This window comes from Octopus sinensis, linkage group LG6, assembly GCF_006345805.1.
Source record: "Octopus sinensis linkage group LG6, ASM634580v1, whole genome shotgun sequence".
NCBI classification, from domain to species: Eukaryota; Metazoa; Mollusca; class Cephalopoda; order Octopoda; family Octopodidae; genus Octopus; species Octopus sinensis.
In genome coordinates this window covers 528962-547393 of record NC_043002.1, presented here as the reverse complement: position 1 = coordinate 547393, position 18432 = coordinate 528962, and the positions used below count along the sequence as shown (strand labels likewise).

At 41.4% G+C, this 18432-nt stretch overlaps 1 protein-coding gene across 1 annotated transcript in view; it reads left to right on the top strand.

Moving 5' to 3' along the window:
- LOC115212830 overlaps positions 1–18432 on the top strand; it is a 61175-nt gene that overhangs the window by 36031 nt on the left and 6712 nt on the right. Inside the window, exons 14-15 of the mRNA XM_036503468.1 lie at positions 4652–4756; positions 16964–17221. Coding sequence (XP_036359361.1) covers positions 4652–4756; positions 16964–17221 — 363 coding nt within the window. The remainder of the gene's footprint in view (positions 1–4651; positions 4757–16963; positions 17222–18432) is intronic.

Sequence of the window (18432 nt, the reverse complement as noted above, 5' to 3'; positions counted from 1 at the left end):
GCTGTACAAACCTTGCCAAAACTGACTTCACTTGTGCTCGTGCCACATAAAAAGCACTAAATTCACTCTGCTGGGTGTTTGGTGTTAAGAAGGGCATCCAGCTGTAAAAACCTGCCAAAACAGACTCAAAAGTCTGGTGCAGGCTCCTGCCTGGCCGGCTCCTCTCAAACCATCCCACCCACGCCAGCATGGAAAGCAGATGTTAAGCGATGATGATAATAACTTTTGTTCATTCTTATTCCTTGTAGGATTTATGTGGGTAGCAGGTTACTACCTGTAACCTTAGGTATCCACATGCTTCCAATAGTTTTTCAAGTGCTTAGAACCTTCCTGGTAATCTTTCGTGCCCCTAAGAGATAAACTTTCTGTGGAAGCTCTACAGGACAATCTCTTTCAACCATTTCTCTATATCTTTGCTTACAGTTCCCAATGCACCAATTATTTTAGGCACAACTTAAACAGTTTTCATGTTCCAAATTCTTGAAGTTTTAAATTATAAGAGCTTTTATTTTATTTTATTTTATTTTTACCTGTTTCAGTCATCAGACTGTGACCATGCTGGGGCACCACCTTGGAGAATTTTTAGTCAAATGAATCAACTCCAGTACATATTTTTTTAAAGCTTGGTACTTATTTGATCAGTTCCTTTTGCCAAACTGCTAAGTTATGGTGATGTAAACACACCAGCATAGGTTGTGAAGCAGTAGTGGGAGACAGACACAAGGGCATGTGTGTGCACACATACATGATGGGCTTCTTTCAGTTTCCGTCTACTAAATCCACTCACAAGGCTTCTTCAGCCTGAAATTATAAGCACAAACTCTTGACCAAGGTGCCATGCAGTGGGATTGAACCCAGAACCCTGTAGTTAGAAAGCAAGCTTCTTACCATATATCATCATCATCATTATTATTATTAAGGCGGCGAGCTGGCAGAATCGTTAACCCGCTGGGTAAAATGCTTAGTGGTGGTATTTCATCCATCTTTACAGTCTGAGTTCAAATGTCACTGAGGTCAACTTTACCTTTCATCCTTTCAGGACTGATAAATTAAGTACCAGTGGAACACTGGGGTCGATGTAATCGACTTATTCCCTCCTCTGAAATTTTAGGCCTTGTACCTATAGTAAAAAGGATTATTATTAGTCAATAGGTAGGGGTGGATGCTCTGAGAGCATAGCTGCTAGAATAAGAATAGCCTGGGCAAAGTTCAGAGGGCTCCTACCTCTCCTGGTGACAAAGAGCCTCTTGTCAGAGTGAAAAGTAGACTGTATGATGCGTGTGTGCGAACAGCCATGCTACACGGCAGTGAAACCTGGGCTGTAACTGCTGAGGACATGCGTAAGCTTGAAAGAAATGAAGCTAGTATGCTTTGCAGGATGTTTAATGTCAGTATATATACCAGTGGCGTGCGGTGACTTCCGGGGCTGGGCATGCAATGAATTTCTTTGCCCCCCCCCCCTCTTCCCGGGCAATTTTTCAGTAAAAAAATTTTTCGAATTCCTACGATTTACATATGGGAGATTCTGAATATGCAACAACCCCGTATGACCTAGAATAAAAAAAAAACGTCGCCCTGGTACTATTTAAGAAGAGTGGTCCCGTTGCGCGCGCTCGCGCATCCGCGCTGACTAGTCGATCCTACGACTATCTAGCAAAGTAAATAAATTTTTTAAACAAAATATATAAAACACAAAAACACAAAGTAAATAATGTTTTAAATAAAGTAAATAAAACACAAAGTAAGGATCGACTAGTCACGACTAGCTGGCGTGGATGCTCGGATGCGCGCACCGGGACCACTCTTCTTAAATAGTACCCATGATTTTTAAATTGTTTGCAATACTCATCAAATTTGTTGAAATTCGAAAGTTCCATGAATTTAAACTCTTCTAAGGATGAATTTCGTGCTTTTATTTGGTCAACTATTGTACTGATAATTTTGTTATAAAGCATTTTATAATGTCGTTGGGGCTCAATAGATATATTCTTGGATCTCTGAATTCCGATTCCTGCATCGACTCCATATTTTCCCCCCGGGTTCAGTTCCACTGCGTGGCACCTTGGGCAAGGGTCTTCTACTATAGTCTCGGGCCGACCAAAGCCTTGTGAGTGGATTTGGTAGACGGAAACTGAAAGAAGCCCGTGGTATATATGTATATATATGCGTGTGTGTGTTTGTGCGTCTGTGTTTGTCCCCCTAGCATTGCTTGGCAACCGATGCTGGTGTGTTTATGTCCCGTTACTTAGTGGTTCGGCAAAATAGACCGATAGAATAAGTCCCGGGGTCGAGTTGCTTGATTAAAGGCGGTGCTCGAGCATGGCCGCAGTCAAATGACTGAAACAAGTAAAAGAGATTGAAAAATTATCAAGTTTGTTTTCGAGTACAGTTCTAGTTTTATCTATTTGATCTTTACAATACACTATGTCATGACTTTTACTCTGGAGGATGTTAAATATGAAAAAAGAAAAAATCTTACTGAATACTTCTAACAAAAATAAGAAATCAGGAGCTTTTAAAGTGTGTAAGAATCGAATTGCTGAATTTATGGTAGTATCATCCCATGCTTCAGGATTTTCAATGATGTGCTCAAAAAGGCTGATTATGAAATGATAATTTTCCTTTGTGGTAATAAGCCGTGAGGCTGTTGCCTTCGGAAATCTTTTTTTTAACAATGTTATCTAATGCATTAGCCCTTTTCGGTGTTGGTCTCCCACCGATATAATTAATTATTTTCCATCGAATTCTCCTTTTGAAAAACTATTTCTCAAAATATCGTTTATAACACACATTTCACTCATTTCGTAAAAGGCTGGAAGCACCGGCGTAAATTGTAAGTCAATTTCAACAAAACAGAAAGATACAGAAAGTGGGTATCATGCGGTCAGCTCATAGCATGACATGCCACTGAGAGAAAGTGGAAGGGGGTACAAAATATTATGAACGACCTTTCCTCCTAGCATCTGTTTTATCAATTCACTAAGAGAGAGAGAGGAAGGAGGGACAAACTAAGAGACAGAGAGGGAGGTCATGCGGGTCTTCCCACAGCATAGCCACTAAGAGAAAGAGGAAGGGGGTAAAAATATTTCAAATGCCCTATCCTCTTAGCATGTCTTTTAAACAAGTCGCTAAGAGTGAGAGAGAGAGGAAGGAAGGACAAACTGAGACAGAGAGGGAGTGTCTAACATGCTGATCTTGTCAATGCATGACTTCTAAAAGCAGAAGTAGAGTCACTCAGAGAGAAGGGGAGAAAAATACAACTGGACGGATTTTCTTTGAAACAAAGCAATTATTTTATCTAATTTTTCGATCATATGAATAAAAAAATCACAGGGCATGCAACGCATACCTTGCATACCTGAGAGTGCACGCCCCTGACATATACACAACTGAGTGTTAACGACCTGAGAGAAAAGTTGGACATAAGAAGCATCAAATGTGGTGCGCAAGCGACATGGCAGTGCTGGTATGGTCATGTGTTGCGTATAGATGAGGACAGCTGTATGAAGAAGTGTTACACCCTAACAGTGGAGGGAACCTGTTGAAGAGGTAGACCCAGGAAGACATAGGATGAGGTGGTGAAGCATAACCTTCAAATGTTGGGCCTCAGGGAGCCAATGACAAGCAACCATGACCCTTGGAGATATGCTGTGATTGAGAAGACCTGGCAAGTCAAGTGAGATCGCAGCCGTGGCCAATGGCAGGGTCACATAACCGGCCCATCTAAAAGTACCCTTCAATCATCAGGCAATATGCTGTGCTTGAGAAGACCTGTTAAGTGAAATCATAGTTATGGTGGAGGTCGATCCCTCCTGACTGGCATCCATACCAGTGGCATGTAAAAAGCACCATTCGAGCATGGCCTGTGCTAGTTCCATTTGACTGGCTCCCATGTCGGTGGCACATAAAAAGCACCAATCATAGTCATGGCTCATGCCAGTACCGCCTCACTGGCACCCACTACACTGTTGGAGTGGTTGGCATTAGGAAGGGCATCCAGCTGTAGAAATCTTGCCAGATCAGATTGGAGTCTGGTGCAGCCTTCTGGCTTTCCAGTCCTCAGTCAAACCATCCAATCCATGCCAGCAATATGATTATTACTACTGCTCTACAGCATCCAGTTGTAGAAACCATGCCAAATCAGTGTGGAACCTGGGGAAGCTCTCTGGCTTCCTATTTCCAGTGAAACCATCCAACCCATGCCAGAATGGAAAGCAGATGTTAAATGATGATGTTTGTTATTATTCTGTTTGTTGCACAGCATTTGTTGTTGCTGCTGTGATACCAGTGCCAGCTGCCCACAAGCTGTGCCTTGAGGTGACATGTTCAGTTCTCACTTTTCTAAGTATTCTAGCAGTTCTAAAGAGTTGTTTCCTGTAAATGCCTCATCCTGATGTTGTCCCCAGGTGCTCACAGTACGAAGCACCCCAATAATAACTGGGACCACTTCAAACTTTCCCATCACCCACAAATGTTTTATCTCCCAAACGATGATGATGATGGAATATGTCAGTTTCCATAGAATAAAAATAGTTTTTGTTTTGTTTCTTAATTTCCTGCTGGAATAAATATGAAGACAACAGACATTGAGGAATTTTACTTCCTGAAAAATAATTGCACAGTTTCTCGTTTTGCATCTTCTATTTATTAGAAAAGAAGTTCTCTATTTGCTGAACCAACTAATCCCAGCTGATAGAATTGGACGTTTTCAACATAATGATGGAAGCATTGAATCCCACTGGATTAATATACTTAGGTAAGTTCTGTTTACAATATTTTTATGTTAGGAGTGTTGTTAGTTTCCTTTCAATGAACAAATGTTTTTACTTTAGAACAATAATACAAAACCAGTATGATTAAGCTGTCGAATATAAAGCCTACAGTAATTAGAAATCTCGTTATTAAACAAACCAGAACAATCTTGTACAGACAGTTGTTATACGCAAGGGGAATTGAACCACACCTGAATGGTTTAGTCTTTATAATGTGGGTAGATACTGATGACGTTTGATTTCAGTTCAAATGGTTTATCATCATCATCATCAGTTTAGCTACAATATATGAGGACTGATCCTTGGTGAGCCCCTTCTACCCGGAATACTTCACTAGTTGTCAACCCTCACCTTACTAACAGCTTCCCTATACTGGGCTTGTACAGCTCTTATGCATATATATACAGTTGCGGCCAAAATGTTCAGAACGGCATTGTTTTTGTCAGAAAAGTAGGTATAAGTTTCTATCAAAGTTGTTTTAGTTTCTATAATTTTCACGATATTAATTGTTATTGTCTGAGGTTTTGGTGTAATTTGAGAGGATAATACAAAAGTTATGGATGATTTACTGCAAAACCCATGGCGGCCAAAATGATCAGAACGGTTGCTTTTACTCCGTGTTTTAGTATATTTAACCAGTGAACTCTAATGTTTTGAATTTGTTTACCTGACGGTTCGTTTACTAAACGTTAGTAAGAATATCTGCAGTGTACTTTGTTCATATAATGCCACTTACTCCGTTACCAATTCGTCAGCAGATTATTAAGCTTCAAAAGAAGGATAATTTAAGTAATGGATCTATTGCAAAGATTGTTAACAAGTGAAAAAGTGTTGTTCACAATATTCTTAAGGTCTACGATGATTGTGCTTTGTGTGAAGCAAGAAAGTTTAAAGGTAGGCCAAGAAAAACGACCAAGAGAGAAGATCGTGCTATGGTAAAGTTGGTTAAAAAGGACAGATTTAAAACTGCTGCTGCTGTTTCTCGGGACATGAGCATTGTACTGAAGAAAACTTTATTTCGAAAAACTGTGTCTCGTCGTTTAGTTGAACATGACCTACAAGCAAGAGCACCTGCAGCGAAGCCACTGATCAGCTCCAAGAATAAAAAGTGTCGTCTTACCTTTGCAACCGAACATGTGTTGTGGTCTCAAGAAAAATGGCAAACGGTGCATTTCCGTGATGAATCTAAGTTTATGTTATTTGGCTCAGATGGGTACGTTCGTAGAAAAGTAGGTGAAAAATTGTCGCCTAAATGCCTTAAGACTAGTGTTAAATTCGGTGGAGGAAGTGTCATGGTTTGGGAGATGATATCTGGAGATGGTGTGGGCCCTTTGGTGCGATTACATGGAAAGGTAAATGCAGGAGTTTATAAACAACTTGTAAAAGATCATGTCTTGCCTGTGCTGAGAAATTCAACTAAGCGACCACCCATATTCATGCAGGACAATGCCCCATGTCACAAGGCTAAGGTGGTCATGAACTTCCTCAAGGCTGAAAAGGTTATTGTTATGGATTGGCCTGCTCAAAGCCCAGATCTCAATCCTATTGAAAATGTGTGGAATATTCTAGGAGAACGTTCGAAAGCCAGAAATCCTAAAACAACCGAGCAATGCCATTCGGGAAGAATGGAATAAGATCACCCAGCAAGAAATTGAAAATTTAATTTCCTCATGCAGTCGAAAATGTCAAAGTGTGATTGAAGCTAAAGGGCTTCACACTAAATATGAAATAATTCCAGCATTCTCTGTCACTTTTTGATTATTTTGTTATTTTTTCAACTGTTCTGATCATTTTGGCCACCATGGGTTTTGCAGTAAATCACTAAATCATCCATAACTTTTGTATTATCCACTCAAATTACATCAAAATCTCATATTTATAGTCTGTGAAAATTATAGAAACTAAAACAACTTTAATAAAAACTTATACCTACTTTTCTGACGAAAACAATGCCATTCTGAACATTTTGGCCGCAACTATATATATATATCATCATATATATACACACACACACACACACACACACATACACACACACAACACACACACACATATATATATATATGCCAGTGGCACATAAAAAGCACCATCCGTTAGTGGCCGTTTGCCAGCTCTGTCTGGCACCTGTGCGGGTGGCACGTAAAAAGCACCCACTACACTCACGGAGTGGTTGGCATTAGGAAGGGCATCCAGCCGTAGAAACACTGCCAGATTTGACTGGGCCTGATGAAGCCTTCTGGCTTCACAGACCCCAGTTGAACCGTCCAACCCATGCTAGCATGGAAAACGGACGCTAAACGATGATGATGATGATGATGATATAAGATTTTTTGAGGACTGATCCTTGGTGGCCCCCTACTACTTCCTGGAATTCTTCACTATACTCGTTGCCAACCCTCACCTTACTGACAGCATCCCTGTACATGGCTTGCACAGTTCTCACTAACCATTCATTTATCCCTAGTTTCCTCATTGACCACCAGATAAGGGATTGGGGGACCTTGTCAGAGGCTTTCTCCATGTCAACAAAAGCCAGGTACAAGGGCTTATCTTTGGCTATGTATTTCTCCTGCAGCTGTCTTACCAGAAATATAGCATCAGTGATGCTGTTCCCTGGTCCAAACCCATACTGCATCTCGTCTAGACTGATTCTCTTCCTAATCAGTTGGGCTATGACCCTCTCCGTAACCTTCATTACTTGATCCAGCAACTTGATACCTCTGTAATTATTCGTATCTAATGCATCACCTTTACCTTTGTAGCAGTTGACTATGGTGCTGCTACACCAGTCATTGGGTATGATTCATTCATGTATCACCTGATTGACTGTACAGGTGAGTAGAATATAGCTAATACCACCAGATATTTTGATCATCTCTGCAGTGATTCCTGATGGGCGGGGGGGGGGGGCTTTCCCTGTCTTCATACTCTTAATTGCTTTATTTCCCAAGATACTGTCAATTCAGATAGCTGGTCCCACTGTTGGGTCGACATTCGGCAGACTCTCTTTCCCCCATTCATTCTCTTCATTTAGCAACCTTTCAAGTTTCTCTCCTTGCAGATATATATGTGTGTGTGTGTGTGTGTATGCATATGTGTATATATATATATATATGCATATGTATATTTATTTTTATATATATATATATATATATATATGTGTGTGTGTGTGTGTGTGTGTGTGTGTGCATATGTGTGTATATATATATATGCATATACACACACACACACACACATCAAGACATTACCGACCTAATACTACATATGGGTGGAACTGGATATGGCTGGCGGAGCCAAATAGGTATACAGATGCAAGTTGTGTTTGTATGTATGTATGTACGTATATGTATATATATAAATAGTGAAGAATTCCGGGTAGAAGTAAGCGTCCACCAAGGCTCAGCCCTCAGTCCCCTTCTATTCATCTTAGTCCTCCAGGCAATAACAGAGGAATTCAAGACGGGTTGTCCCTGGGAGCTCCTCTATGCTGATGACCTAGCCGTTATAGCAGAATCACTACCGGAACTATAGAAGAAATTTCAGGTGTGGAAGCTAGGTTTAGAATCAAAAGGCCATAGAGTCAATGTAGCAAAGACCAAAGTTCTAGTAAGTAGGAAGGCAAACACACCACACACCACTTCAGGTAGGTGGCGCTGCTCGATCTGTAGAAAAGGTGTAGGTAGAAACTCCATAAGATGTACCCAGTGTAAGCTATGAACACATAAGAGGTGCAGCAACATCAAAGGAAGATTAACCAGGAAGATAGCTTTCATGTGCGGCAGATGCACAGGGACAATAGACACCACAGATACTCAGAAAACAGATTCCATTACACTCCTGGGGGAGAAACTAGAAGTAGTTGATAGTTTCTGCTACCTAGGTGACCAAGTTAGTAACGGGGATAGATGCTCAGAGAATATCACCACTAGAACACAAATAGCCTGGGCAAAGTTTAGGAAGCTTCTTCCCCTACGGGCGACAAAGGGTCTCTTGCTCAGAGTGAAAGGTAGGTTGTACGATGCATGTGTGCGAACTGCCATACTTCACGGCAGTGAAACATGGGCTGTGACTGCGGAGGACATGTGTAGGCTTGAAAGAAATGAAGCTAGCATGATCCGCTGGATGTGTAATGTCAGTGTCCATGCATGACAGAGTGTAAGCGTCCTGAGAGAAATGTTGGGCATAAGAAGCATTGGATGCAGCGTGCAGGAGAGACGATTGGTACGGTCATGTACTAAGGATGGACGAGGAGAGATGTGTGAAGAAGTGCCACTCCCAAACTATTGAAGGAATCCGGGGTAGAGATAGACATGGGATGAGGTGGTCAAGCAGGACCTTCATACGTTGAGCCTCACAGAGGCTATGACGAAAGACCGAGACCTCTGGAGATATGCTGTGACTTCGAAGACTCGACAAATGAAGTGAGTTCATGGTTTCCAGGACGCCCTGCTGCGCTTGAGGAGACTTATTGTGTCAAGTTCATCAGCATCAAAATAAAAATCAAATAGAAATTGTAGTTAAGACACCCGTGCTGGTGACATGTAAAAAGCACCATCCGAACGTGACAGATGCCAGCGCTGCCTGACTGGCATCCATGTCGGTGACATGTAAAAGCACCAACCGATCGTGGCCGTTTGCCAGCCTCCCCTGGCCTCTGTGCTGGTGGCATGTAAAAAGCAATCGCTACACTCATGGAGTGGTTGGCGTTAGGAACAGCATCCAGCTGTAGAAACACTGCCAAATCGGACTAGAGCCTGGTGCAGCCTCCATGGCTTACCAGACCCCAGTCGAACCGTCCAACCCATGCTAGCATGGAAAACGGACATTAAATAATGATGATGATGATGGTATATATATATATATATATGAGCATGGTCAATGCCAGTGCCACCTGACTGGTCCCATGCCGGTGGTATGTAAAAAGCACCATTTGAGCGTGGTTGATGCCAGTTCAGCTTGACTGGCCACTGTGCTAGTGGCATGTAAAAAGCACCCACTATACTCTCAGAGTGGTTGGTGTTAGGAAAAGCATCCAGCTATAGAAACTTTGTCAGATCAGAATGAAGCCTGGTGCAGCCTACTGGCTTGCCAGTTCTCAATCAAAGCATCCAGTCCATTCCGGCATGAAAAGCGAATGCTAAACAATGGTGATGATATCAGATTCATCATCAATTTTGTCCAGGCCTGGTTGATCCCACCTGCATTCTCTCCACAGTAAATGGAAATCAACAACAGAATACTTTGTCTCATCAGAAATTGTTCACAGACAATGAAACCGAAATACTAAATACCATAAACCACCTAGACATGTAAAGAATTCAGTTTAAAACAACATCAAGCTCTGAACCTTGCGGCCCCTATCTTTGTGTGAACAGTCAACCTCAAATACTCAAGACTCATCCAGATACTTTCATCTTAAAATCATTTTTCTTCTGAATCCAGACACAAAAAAGAAACCCACAAAAATTTTTGCAGTTTCATTATCTCTCAGTAGCGTAGTTGTAGCCGATGCCAGTGCCACCTGACTGGCTCCCTGTGTCGGTGGCATGTAAAATGCATCATCCAAACATGGTCGATGCCAGTGGCACGTAAAAAGCACCCGCTACACTCTCAGAGTGGTTGGCATTAGGAAGATCATCCAGCTGTAGAAACCTTGCCGAATCAGCCTACTGGCTTTGCAGTCCTCAGTCAAACCGTCCAACCCATGCCAACATGGAAAAACAGACATTAAATGATGATGATGGTGATTGTGCCAAGATGCTCAACAGTAACAGTAAGTGCGAATGAACCATGTCCATCTTACATACCTCTACTATGGCCACTACCAGAACTCCTTAGCAATCAAAATCAGACTAAAAAGCAGCATGCTTAATTTTAGATCTAATTTAAATGTCTAGTTTATTAATTGAATAAATATAATTCTTCATTATTAACAATTTTTCCTAATTTTAACGTTACCATGGCTCAATACTTATCATACTAAACAGTAAACTAAAAACATTAATAAAATTCCAGTTTGGAAATAATAATAATAATAATAATAATAGTCCTTTCTACTGGAAGCAGAAGGCCTGAAATTCTGGGGAATTGGGATAGTCAATCACATTGTCCCACCTACTTGACTGGTATTTAATTTCTCAACCCCAAAGGATGGAAAGTAAAGTCAACCACAATGGAATTTGAACTCAGAACTTGTCCAGTGTGCTAGTGATTTTGCCAGCTTGCCACCTTAAAAATAATCATCATCATCGTCGTTTAACGTCCGTTCTCCATGCTAGCATGGGTTGGACGGTTCGACCGGGGTTCTGGGAAGCCAGAAGGCTGCACCAGGCTCCAGTCTAATTTGGCAATGTTTCTACAGCTGGATGCCCTTCCTAACGCCAACCACTCCGTGAGTGTAGTGGGTGCTTTTTACGTGCCACCTGCACAGGTGCCAGGCGGGGCTGGCAACGGCCACGGTCAGATTGGTGTATTTTATGTGCCACCGGCACGGAAGCCAGTCGAGGCAGTGCTGGCATCGGCCACGAGTCGGATAGTGCTTTTTACGTACCACCAGACCAGGGATCCTGGCTGGTTCAATTCGATTTCGATTTCGCTTGCCCCAACATGTCTTCACAAGCAAAGGGGGTTGGCAAGGGTGCCTGTCGTACGGTCGCATTGGAGTATTTTACGTGCCACGGCCACGAGTCGGATAGTGCTTTTTACGTACCACCAGACCAGGGATCCTGGCTGGTTCAATTCGATTTCGATTTCGCTTGCCCCAACATGTCTTCACAAGCAAAGGGGGTTGGCATGGGTGCCTAAAAGAGGAACTGATCTTTGTTCATGACAACATCAATCAGAGGGAGGGAAGGAAAATCAAAAGGGGCAATAACCTCTATCACAATGTATTTTTAGAAGGGGAGTAGAAAAAGTTGTTAAGAGAGAGAATGTGAAAGATAGATTTGTGGTATTGTCACCATTTTAACTAACAAGTTTTGATTACAAACGCAGAAATTTTTAGTGCAGGTCTGTCAACACAATGCAACAGACTTCAAAGAAATAATTATATGTGTGTGTGTGTATATCTATATATGTGTGTGTGTGTGTGTTAAAAACATGATTATTGTTTTGGTTGTGTGTGTTTCTGTATGTTTTCAACATATAAACAATGCAACACTGACTAAAAAAAAAGACTTTCCCTTACTGACAGGTTTTTGTTGTTGTTGTTAAGAAATACAGAGAGTGTGAGAGAGAGAGAGAGAGAGAGAGAGATTGAGTGTGGAAGATAGAATTAAAGTTTGTTCAAGAAAGAAGGGAAAAAGGTTGTTGCTGAGCCAACCAATATGAACATTATTATAGCAGGCTTCTGCTGAAGGATCTTTTTCATCTCGACTTGGTTGTACTTGTCACTCTGCTGCTAAGTAATGACTAGATATCTATAATACAATGGGAAAAGCTGCTTATTAATTAGGTAGGTAACAATTACTAAAAGTATTAAAAGCTTGACCATCTGGAAATATTTTTATAAATTCATGTTCTAAGAATATAATTTCAATTTCTGAAGTTTATTGAATTTTTTAAACTCCAAATTCTCGCAAATATAAATATTCATTGCATTCACTGCGTTCAGTTCTTCATGAATTTAAATATTCATTGCATTCACTGCAGAGTAGATTTTAATGTTTGGTAATAAACACTTAATTTGTTGCAGGCAACATTTTACTCTTTTTATCTGCAACAGTCTCATTCTCACTTTCATTAATGATAATTTAATAATAGCTCTATATTTTTGATACGAGACACAATTTCCAGAGTTTGTTAAATGAAAATTTTTTAATATACCGATATAATTTTTTATTTTTTTTATTAAGAAGTGATTTTGTTGGTTTGGCTTCTTGGAACACTATAAACCTTACAATAATAACTATGTGATTGCTGCTATTTCTTGCATGGTAAACAAGATAGTTTTTAACGAGCTTTCATTTATATATAATATGCGACTGAAAAAGAAAATTTAGCAGCAAAGGCACAACGGCAGAGAGAAAGACCGGCAACCGAATCAGATGAAACCAGGGCAAAGCGACTGAAACAAATGCCTGAATATGCACGGAGACATGGATATGATTCTGCTTCCACTACACATGACAGACTGGTTGGAGAGTATCTTGAGAGGAGAATATTCTACTTCAAAATAATGGTGTCAGATCACAAATTGTTGATGCAACACTAAAGAGACCTTTTCTTTGCGATCATGTGGAAGTAGTGGAGTTGACAACCAATCTAAGACTTCTTACAGAAGGTCATTCTGATGAGAGTTTGCTAATTACCTTCTTGATGCAGGAAATGGTAACATTTCTGTTGAACAAAGCCTAGGTGAATTCAAAATCAAATTACTCAATAGCCCTTGCCTTGAAACTTGTACTCTTTCAGATCTATGTGATTTTGTATATGCTGACCTCAAAAATAATTTCACAAACCCTGTGTGGCTTGCATTTAGAACCATTGTTACTTCAACAAATGAAGCAGCACAATTTGTGAATGATTTTCTGTTGGCCAGGATCCCTGGTGAGCTAAAAATATACAGAAGCTCAGATACACTTGAAAATGAAACTCTGTAGCCAATTGAGTTCATCAAGACTTACACCATCAGGGTTTCTACTACATTCTCAAAATGAAGAAAAACTGATGCATAATGCTTCTGAGAAGTTTAGATGCTACTAATGGACATTGCAGTGGCACACACTACGTCTTTGTCAGTTTACATGATCATGTTATTAAGGCTGAGGTTGCTTCTGGTCCTTATGCAGGATCAACTCTGCTAATCCCAAGAATGCTACATGTATCTCAAGAAATGGAATTTCCATTTCCATTTACACACAAACAATTTCCTGTCAAGCCAGCTCTTGCCTTGGCATGCAACAAGGCACAGGGACTGACATTTGAACAAATTTGAATATATCTTCCAACACAATTCTTCTCAATGGTCAAGTTGTATGTTGCATTCTCAAGAGTTCAAATGAAGGCCAAAGTAAAAATATTGGCTGAGAGAAATGGAAACAGTATGATTACCGACAATTGTGTAGTAGAGGCGTAGGTAGAAACTCTATAAGATGCACCAAATGTAAGCTATGAACACATAAGAGGTGCAGTAATATCAAAGGAAAGCTAACTGGGAAGATAGTTTTTGTATGTGGCAGCTGCTCGGGAGGGATAAACACCGAAAATGTGCAGAGACCAACTTCCGCCACGTTCCAGGGAGAAAAACTAGAAGTAATTGATTGCTTCCGTTACCTAGGTAACCAAGTCAGTAGCAGAGGAGGGTGCACTGAAAGTGTAGCTGCTAGAATAAGAAGGGCTTGGGCAAAGTTCAGAGAGCTCTTACCTCTGCTGGTGATAAAGGGCCTCTCGCTCAGAGTAAAAGGTAGACTGTATGATGCATGTGTATGAACAGCCGTGCTACATGGCAGTAAAACATGGGCTGTGACTGCTGAGGACATGCATAAGCTCACAAGGAATGAAGCCAGTATGATCCGATGGATGTGTAATGTCAGTGTGCATACTCGACAGAGTGTAAGTACTTTGAGAGAAAATTTGGACCTAAGAAGCATCAGATGTGGTGTGCAAAAGAGATGACTGCACTGGTATGGTCATGTGGCAAGAATGGATGAGGATAGCTGTGTGAAAAAGTGCCACACCCTAGCAGTTGAGGGAACCTGTGGAAGAGGTAGACCCAGGAAGACCTGGGATGAAGTGGTGAAGCATGACCTTCGAACATTAGGCCTCACCAAGGAAATGACTAGCGATCGAGACTTTTGGAAATATTCTGTGTTTGAGAAGACCCGGCAAGCCAAATGAGACCATAACCTGTGGCCTATGCCAGGAGCGTAACCAGCCCGCTTATGCAGACCTTTTCCTTCTTTGGTCACTAAACTCTGCTTGCGAAGACCTGTTGAAGCAAGTGAAATCAAAACCAAAGTCAATTAGATGACTGGCATCCGTGCTAGCAGGGTGCAAAGAACACCATACAAGTGTGATCATCGACAGAGTGGCTAACCGGCTTCCATGCTAGTGGCACATAAAAGGGCACCATTCGAGTATGATCGTTACCAGTGTCGCCTATACTGGCACTTGAGCATGTGCTAGTAGGGTGCCAATCCGAGCGTGATCGTTGCCAGAGCAGCCAACTGGCTACCGAACCCGTGGCATGTAAAAGGGCACCATTCAAGCATGATTGTTACCAACATCACTTCACTGGCACATGTAAAAAGATTTGAGCGAGGTCGTTGCCAGTACCTGACTGGCGCCCGTGCCGGTGGCACATAAAATGCACCCACTACATTCTCAGAGTGGTTGGCATTAGGAAGGGCATCCAGCTGTAGAAACTCTGCCAGATCAAGATTGGAGCCTGGTGCAGCCATCTGGTTCGCCAGCCCTCAGTCAAAATCATCCAACCCATGGAAAGCAGACATTAAACGATGATGGTTACCGACAATTGTGTCTCCAAGGAGATTCTACTTTAAAGCAAAATATGCTTTTTAGCAAGTTTCAGTAAATAGAATTAACAGATAAACCATGTGTAAAGGAATATATATTTGTGTGGAATTAAATTGTTTTGGCATATTTCAACACATGCCGAATGAATGATATCGTTATATTAGATCCTCTTTTAAATTTGGGTATATTTGAAAAAGTAAGGAAACATCTTTCCCATGTCTTCTCAGAGCACCAGACTTTTGTGTGTCTGTATCTATCCATCCATCTATTTATCTATCTAGCTAGCTATTTAAGTTCTACCAATTATTAATGGTAAATATATATAACAGACTGACTCTTTAAAAAAGAGAGATTCATCATCATCATCATCATCGTTTAACGTCCGTTTTCCGTGCTAGCACGGGTTGGACGGTTTCGACCGGGGTCTGGGGAGCTAGGGACTGCCCCAGGCTCCAGTCTAGTCTGGCAGTGTTTCTACAGCTGGATGCCCTTCCTAACGCCAACCACTCCGCGAGTGTAGTGGGTGTTTTTTACGTGCCACCTGCACAGGTGCCAGAGGGGTCTGGCATCGGCCACGTTCGGATGGTGCTTTTTATGTGGGGGGGGGCAGAAATATAGGGGAGCACCAGTGGGGAGGGGTGGTTCAGAGAAATGATGACAGGTTCTTAGGCAAGTAGAACGTAGGATATCAAGAGGGTAATGCATGGTGAAATAGCGTATTGAGGAGGGGGGTTCGAAGAGTAGACACCTATAATGGTGGTGGGAGAAACAACATCCGGTATAGATGGAGCAAAAATATAGAGATATCCGGTATTGGTGGTGGGTGCACCGCGAATACGCGAAGGTTGAAAATAGATGATAGAGCGAGACTTGGTCGGGCAGAATTAATAGAGGAGAAATTAGATACAATAGTTAGATAGATAAATAACAACAGATAGAAAAACATGTATGATTGGTCGAGAAGTGAAGTGAAAATAAGCATTCAAACTTATCTGTGCTCGAGATTATAGCTGCTAGGTGAATGAATGAGAGAGCACATGTTGCTGCCTTAAGTAAAGAAATTGACCGGAACAGGAATTTTTGGACAAGGCGGAAATGTATTAAGGGAACAGGCTTCAAAGATGGCGAAGATCGATAGACAAATACGCGAGGGTTGAAAATAGATGATAGTGCGAGACTTGGTCGGGCAGAATTAATAGAGGAGAAATTAGATACAATAGTTAGATAGATAAATAACAACAGATAGAAAAACATGTATGATTATGACTGATAAAATAATGAAAGCAATATTTACCAAGCAAGTGAGAAATAATTAGACTAAAATATCATAAAAATTATTAGAATTGGGAATCAAATGTGGAAATATTATCGAATGGCTAGCAGAAAACCACCCGGGGTGGGGGGGATGCAGTCTTTCTGCTAGTAATAATAATGCTTGTGTGCATTTATTTCTTAATAATATTTATGTATGATTTTTAATAATATGGAACATCTTTCTGACAATTCTCTACGTTGTGACTCTAAAACTTGTACATGTGGACCTTTGGTTAAGCAAGTTTGATCGTATTTAACAGGTTTCTGTCTAAATTACTATAACACTTTGGAAACAATAGCTATAAAATGGTAACAGAAAATTGCTGTAATTTTATCTTGCTGAGGAACCATTCTAATTTCTTTCTATGTATGACCAATAAGAGTATTTTTTTCTGTTGCAGGCCAAATATCTCTGAAATATTTCCTGATACATCAAACAGTAGTAATTCTTCTAGAAATATCAATAATAATTCTAACCAAACCAATATTTTTCACAACATTTTAATGCCAGTAACAACATCAAATGCCACACCAAACTCAGAGATTCAAGCCAGTTCTTGTGATTTAATGCCAGTTGGTATTAAACTGGACATAATGTATGCACATACTGGGTATGTTCATGGCACAGTGATCAACGAAATTATTGGAGCAAAAATGAGGTAAAGGTCAAATTTTTCCATTATATTTAATCAAATCAACTTTTACAATTAAGTCATCATCATCATCATCATCGTTTAACGTCCGCTTTCCATGCTAGCATGGGTTGGACGGTTTAACTGGGGTCTGGGAAGCCCGAAGGCTGTACCAGGCCAGTCAGATCTGGCAGTGTTTCTACAGCTGGATGCCCTTCCTAACGCCAACCACTCCGTGAGTGTAGTGGGTGTTTTTTACGTGCCACTGGCACGGAGGCCAGGCAGGGCTGGCACGGCCACGATCGGATGGTGTTTGTTATGTGCCACCAGCATGGAGGCCAGTCGATGCGGTGCTGGCTACGGCCATGTTTGGATGGTTCTCTTATGTGCCACCGGCACTGGTACCACAAAACTACAAATTCCATTGTGGATCGATTTCGATTTGATTTGATTCTTCGATTTTGATTCTCACTTGTCTCAACAGGTCTTCACAAGTAGAGTTATGTGTCCCAAGAAGGAAGGTATACACAGGTGGACTGACTACATCCCAGGTAGGGGCCACGGGTTATGGCCTCACTTGTCCTGCCAGGTCTTCTCTCGCACAGCATACTTCCAAAGGTCTCAGTCTCTGGTCATTTCCTCGGTGAGACCTAAAGAGCAGAGGTCGTGTTTCACCACCTCATCCCAGGTTTTCCTGGGTCTACCTCTTCCACAGGTTCCCTCAACTGCTAGGGTGTGGCACTTTTTCACACAAGTATCTTCATCCATTTTTACCACGTGTCCATACCAGCGTAGACGTCTCTCTTGCATACCACAACTGATGCTTCTTAGGTCCAACTTTTCTCTCAAGGCACTTACACTCTGTCGGGTATGAACACTGACATTACACATCCATCAGAGCATACTGGCTTCATTTCTTGCGAGCTTACGCATATCCTCAGCAGTCACAGCCCATGTTTCACTGCCATGTAGCATGGCTGTTCGTACAGATGCGTCATACAGTCTGCCTTTTACTCTGAGCGAGAGGCCTTTTGTCACCAGCAGAGGTAAGAGCTCTCTGAACTTTGCCCAGGCTATTCTTACTCTAGCAGTTACACTTTCGGCACCCCCACCCCCACTACTGACTTGATCACCTAGGTAACGGAAACTATCAACTATTTCTAGTTTTTCTCCCTGGAATGTGGCGGAAGATGGTCTCTGCGCACTTTCAGTGTTTATTGCACCAGAGCATCTGCCAC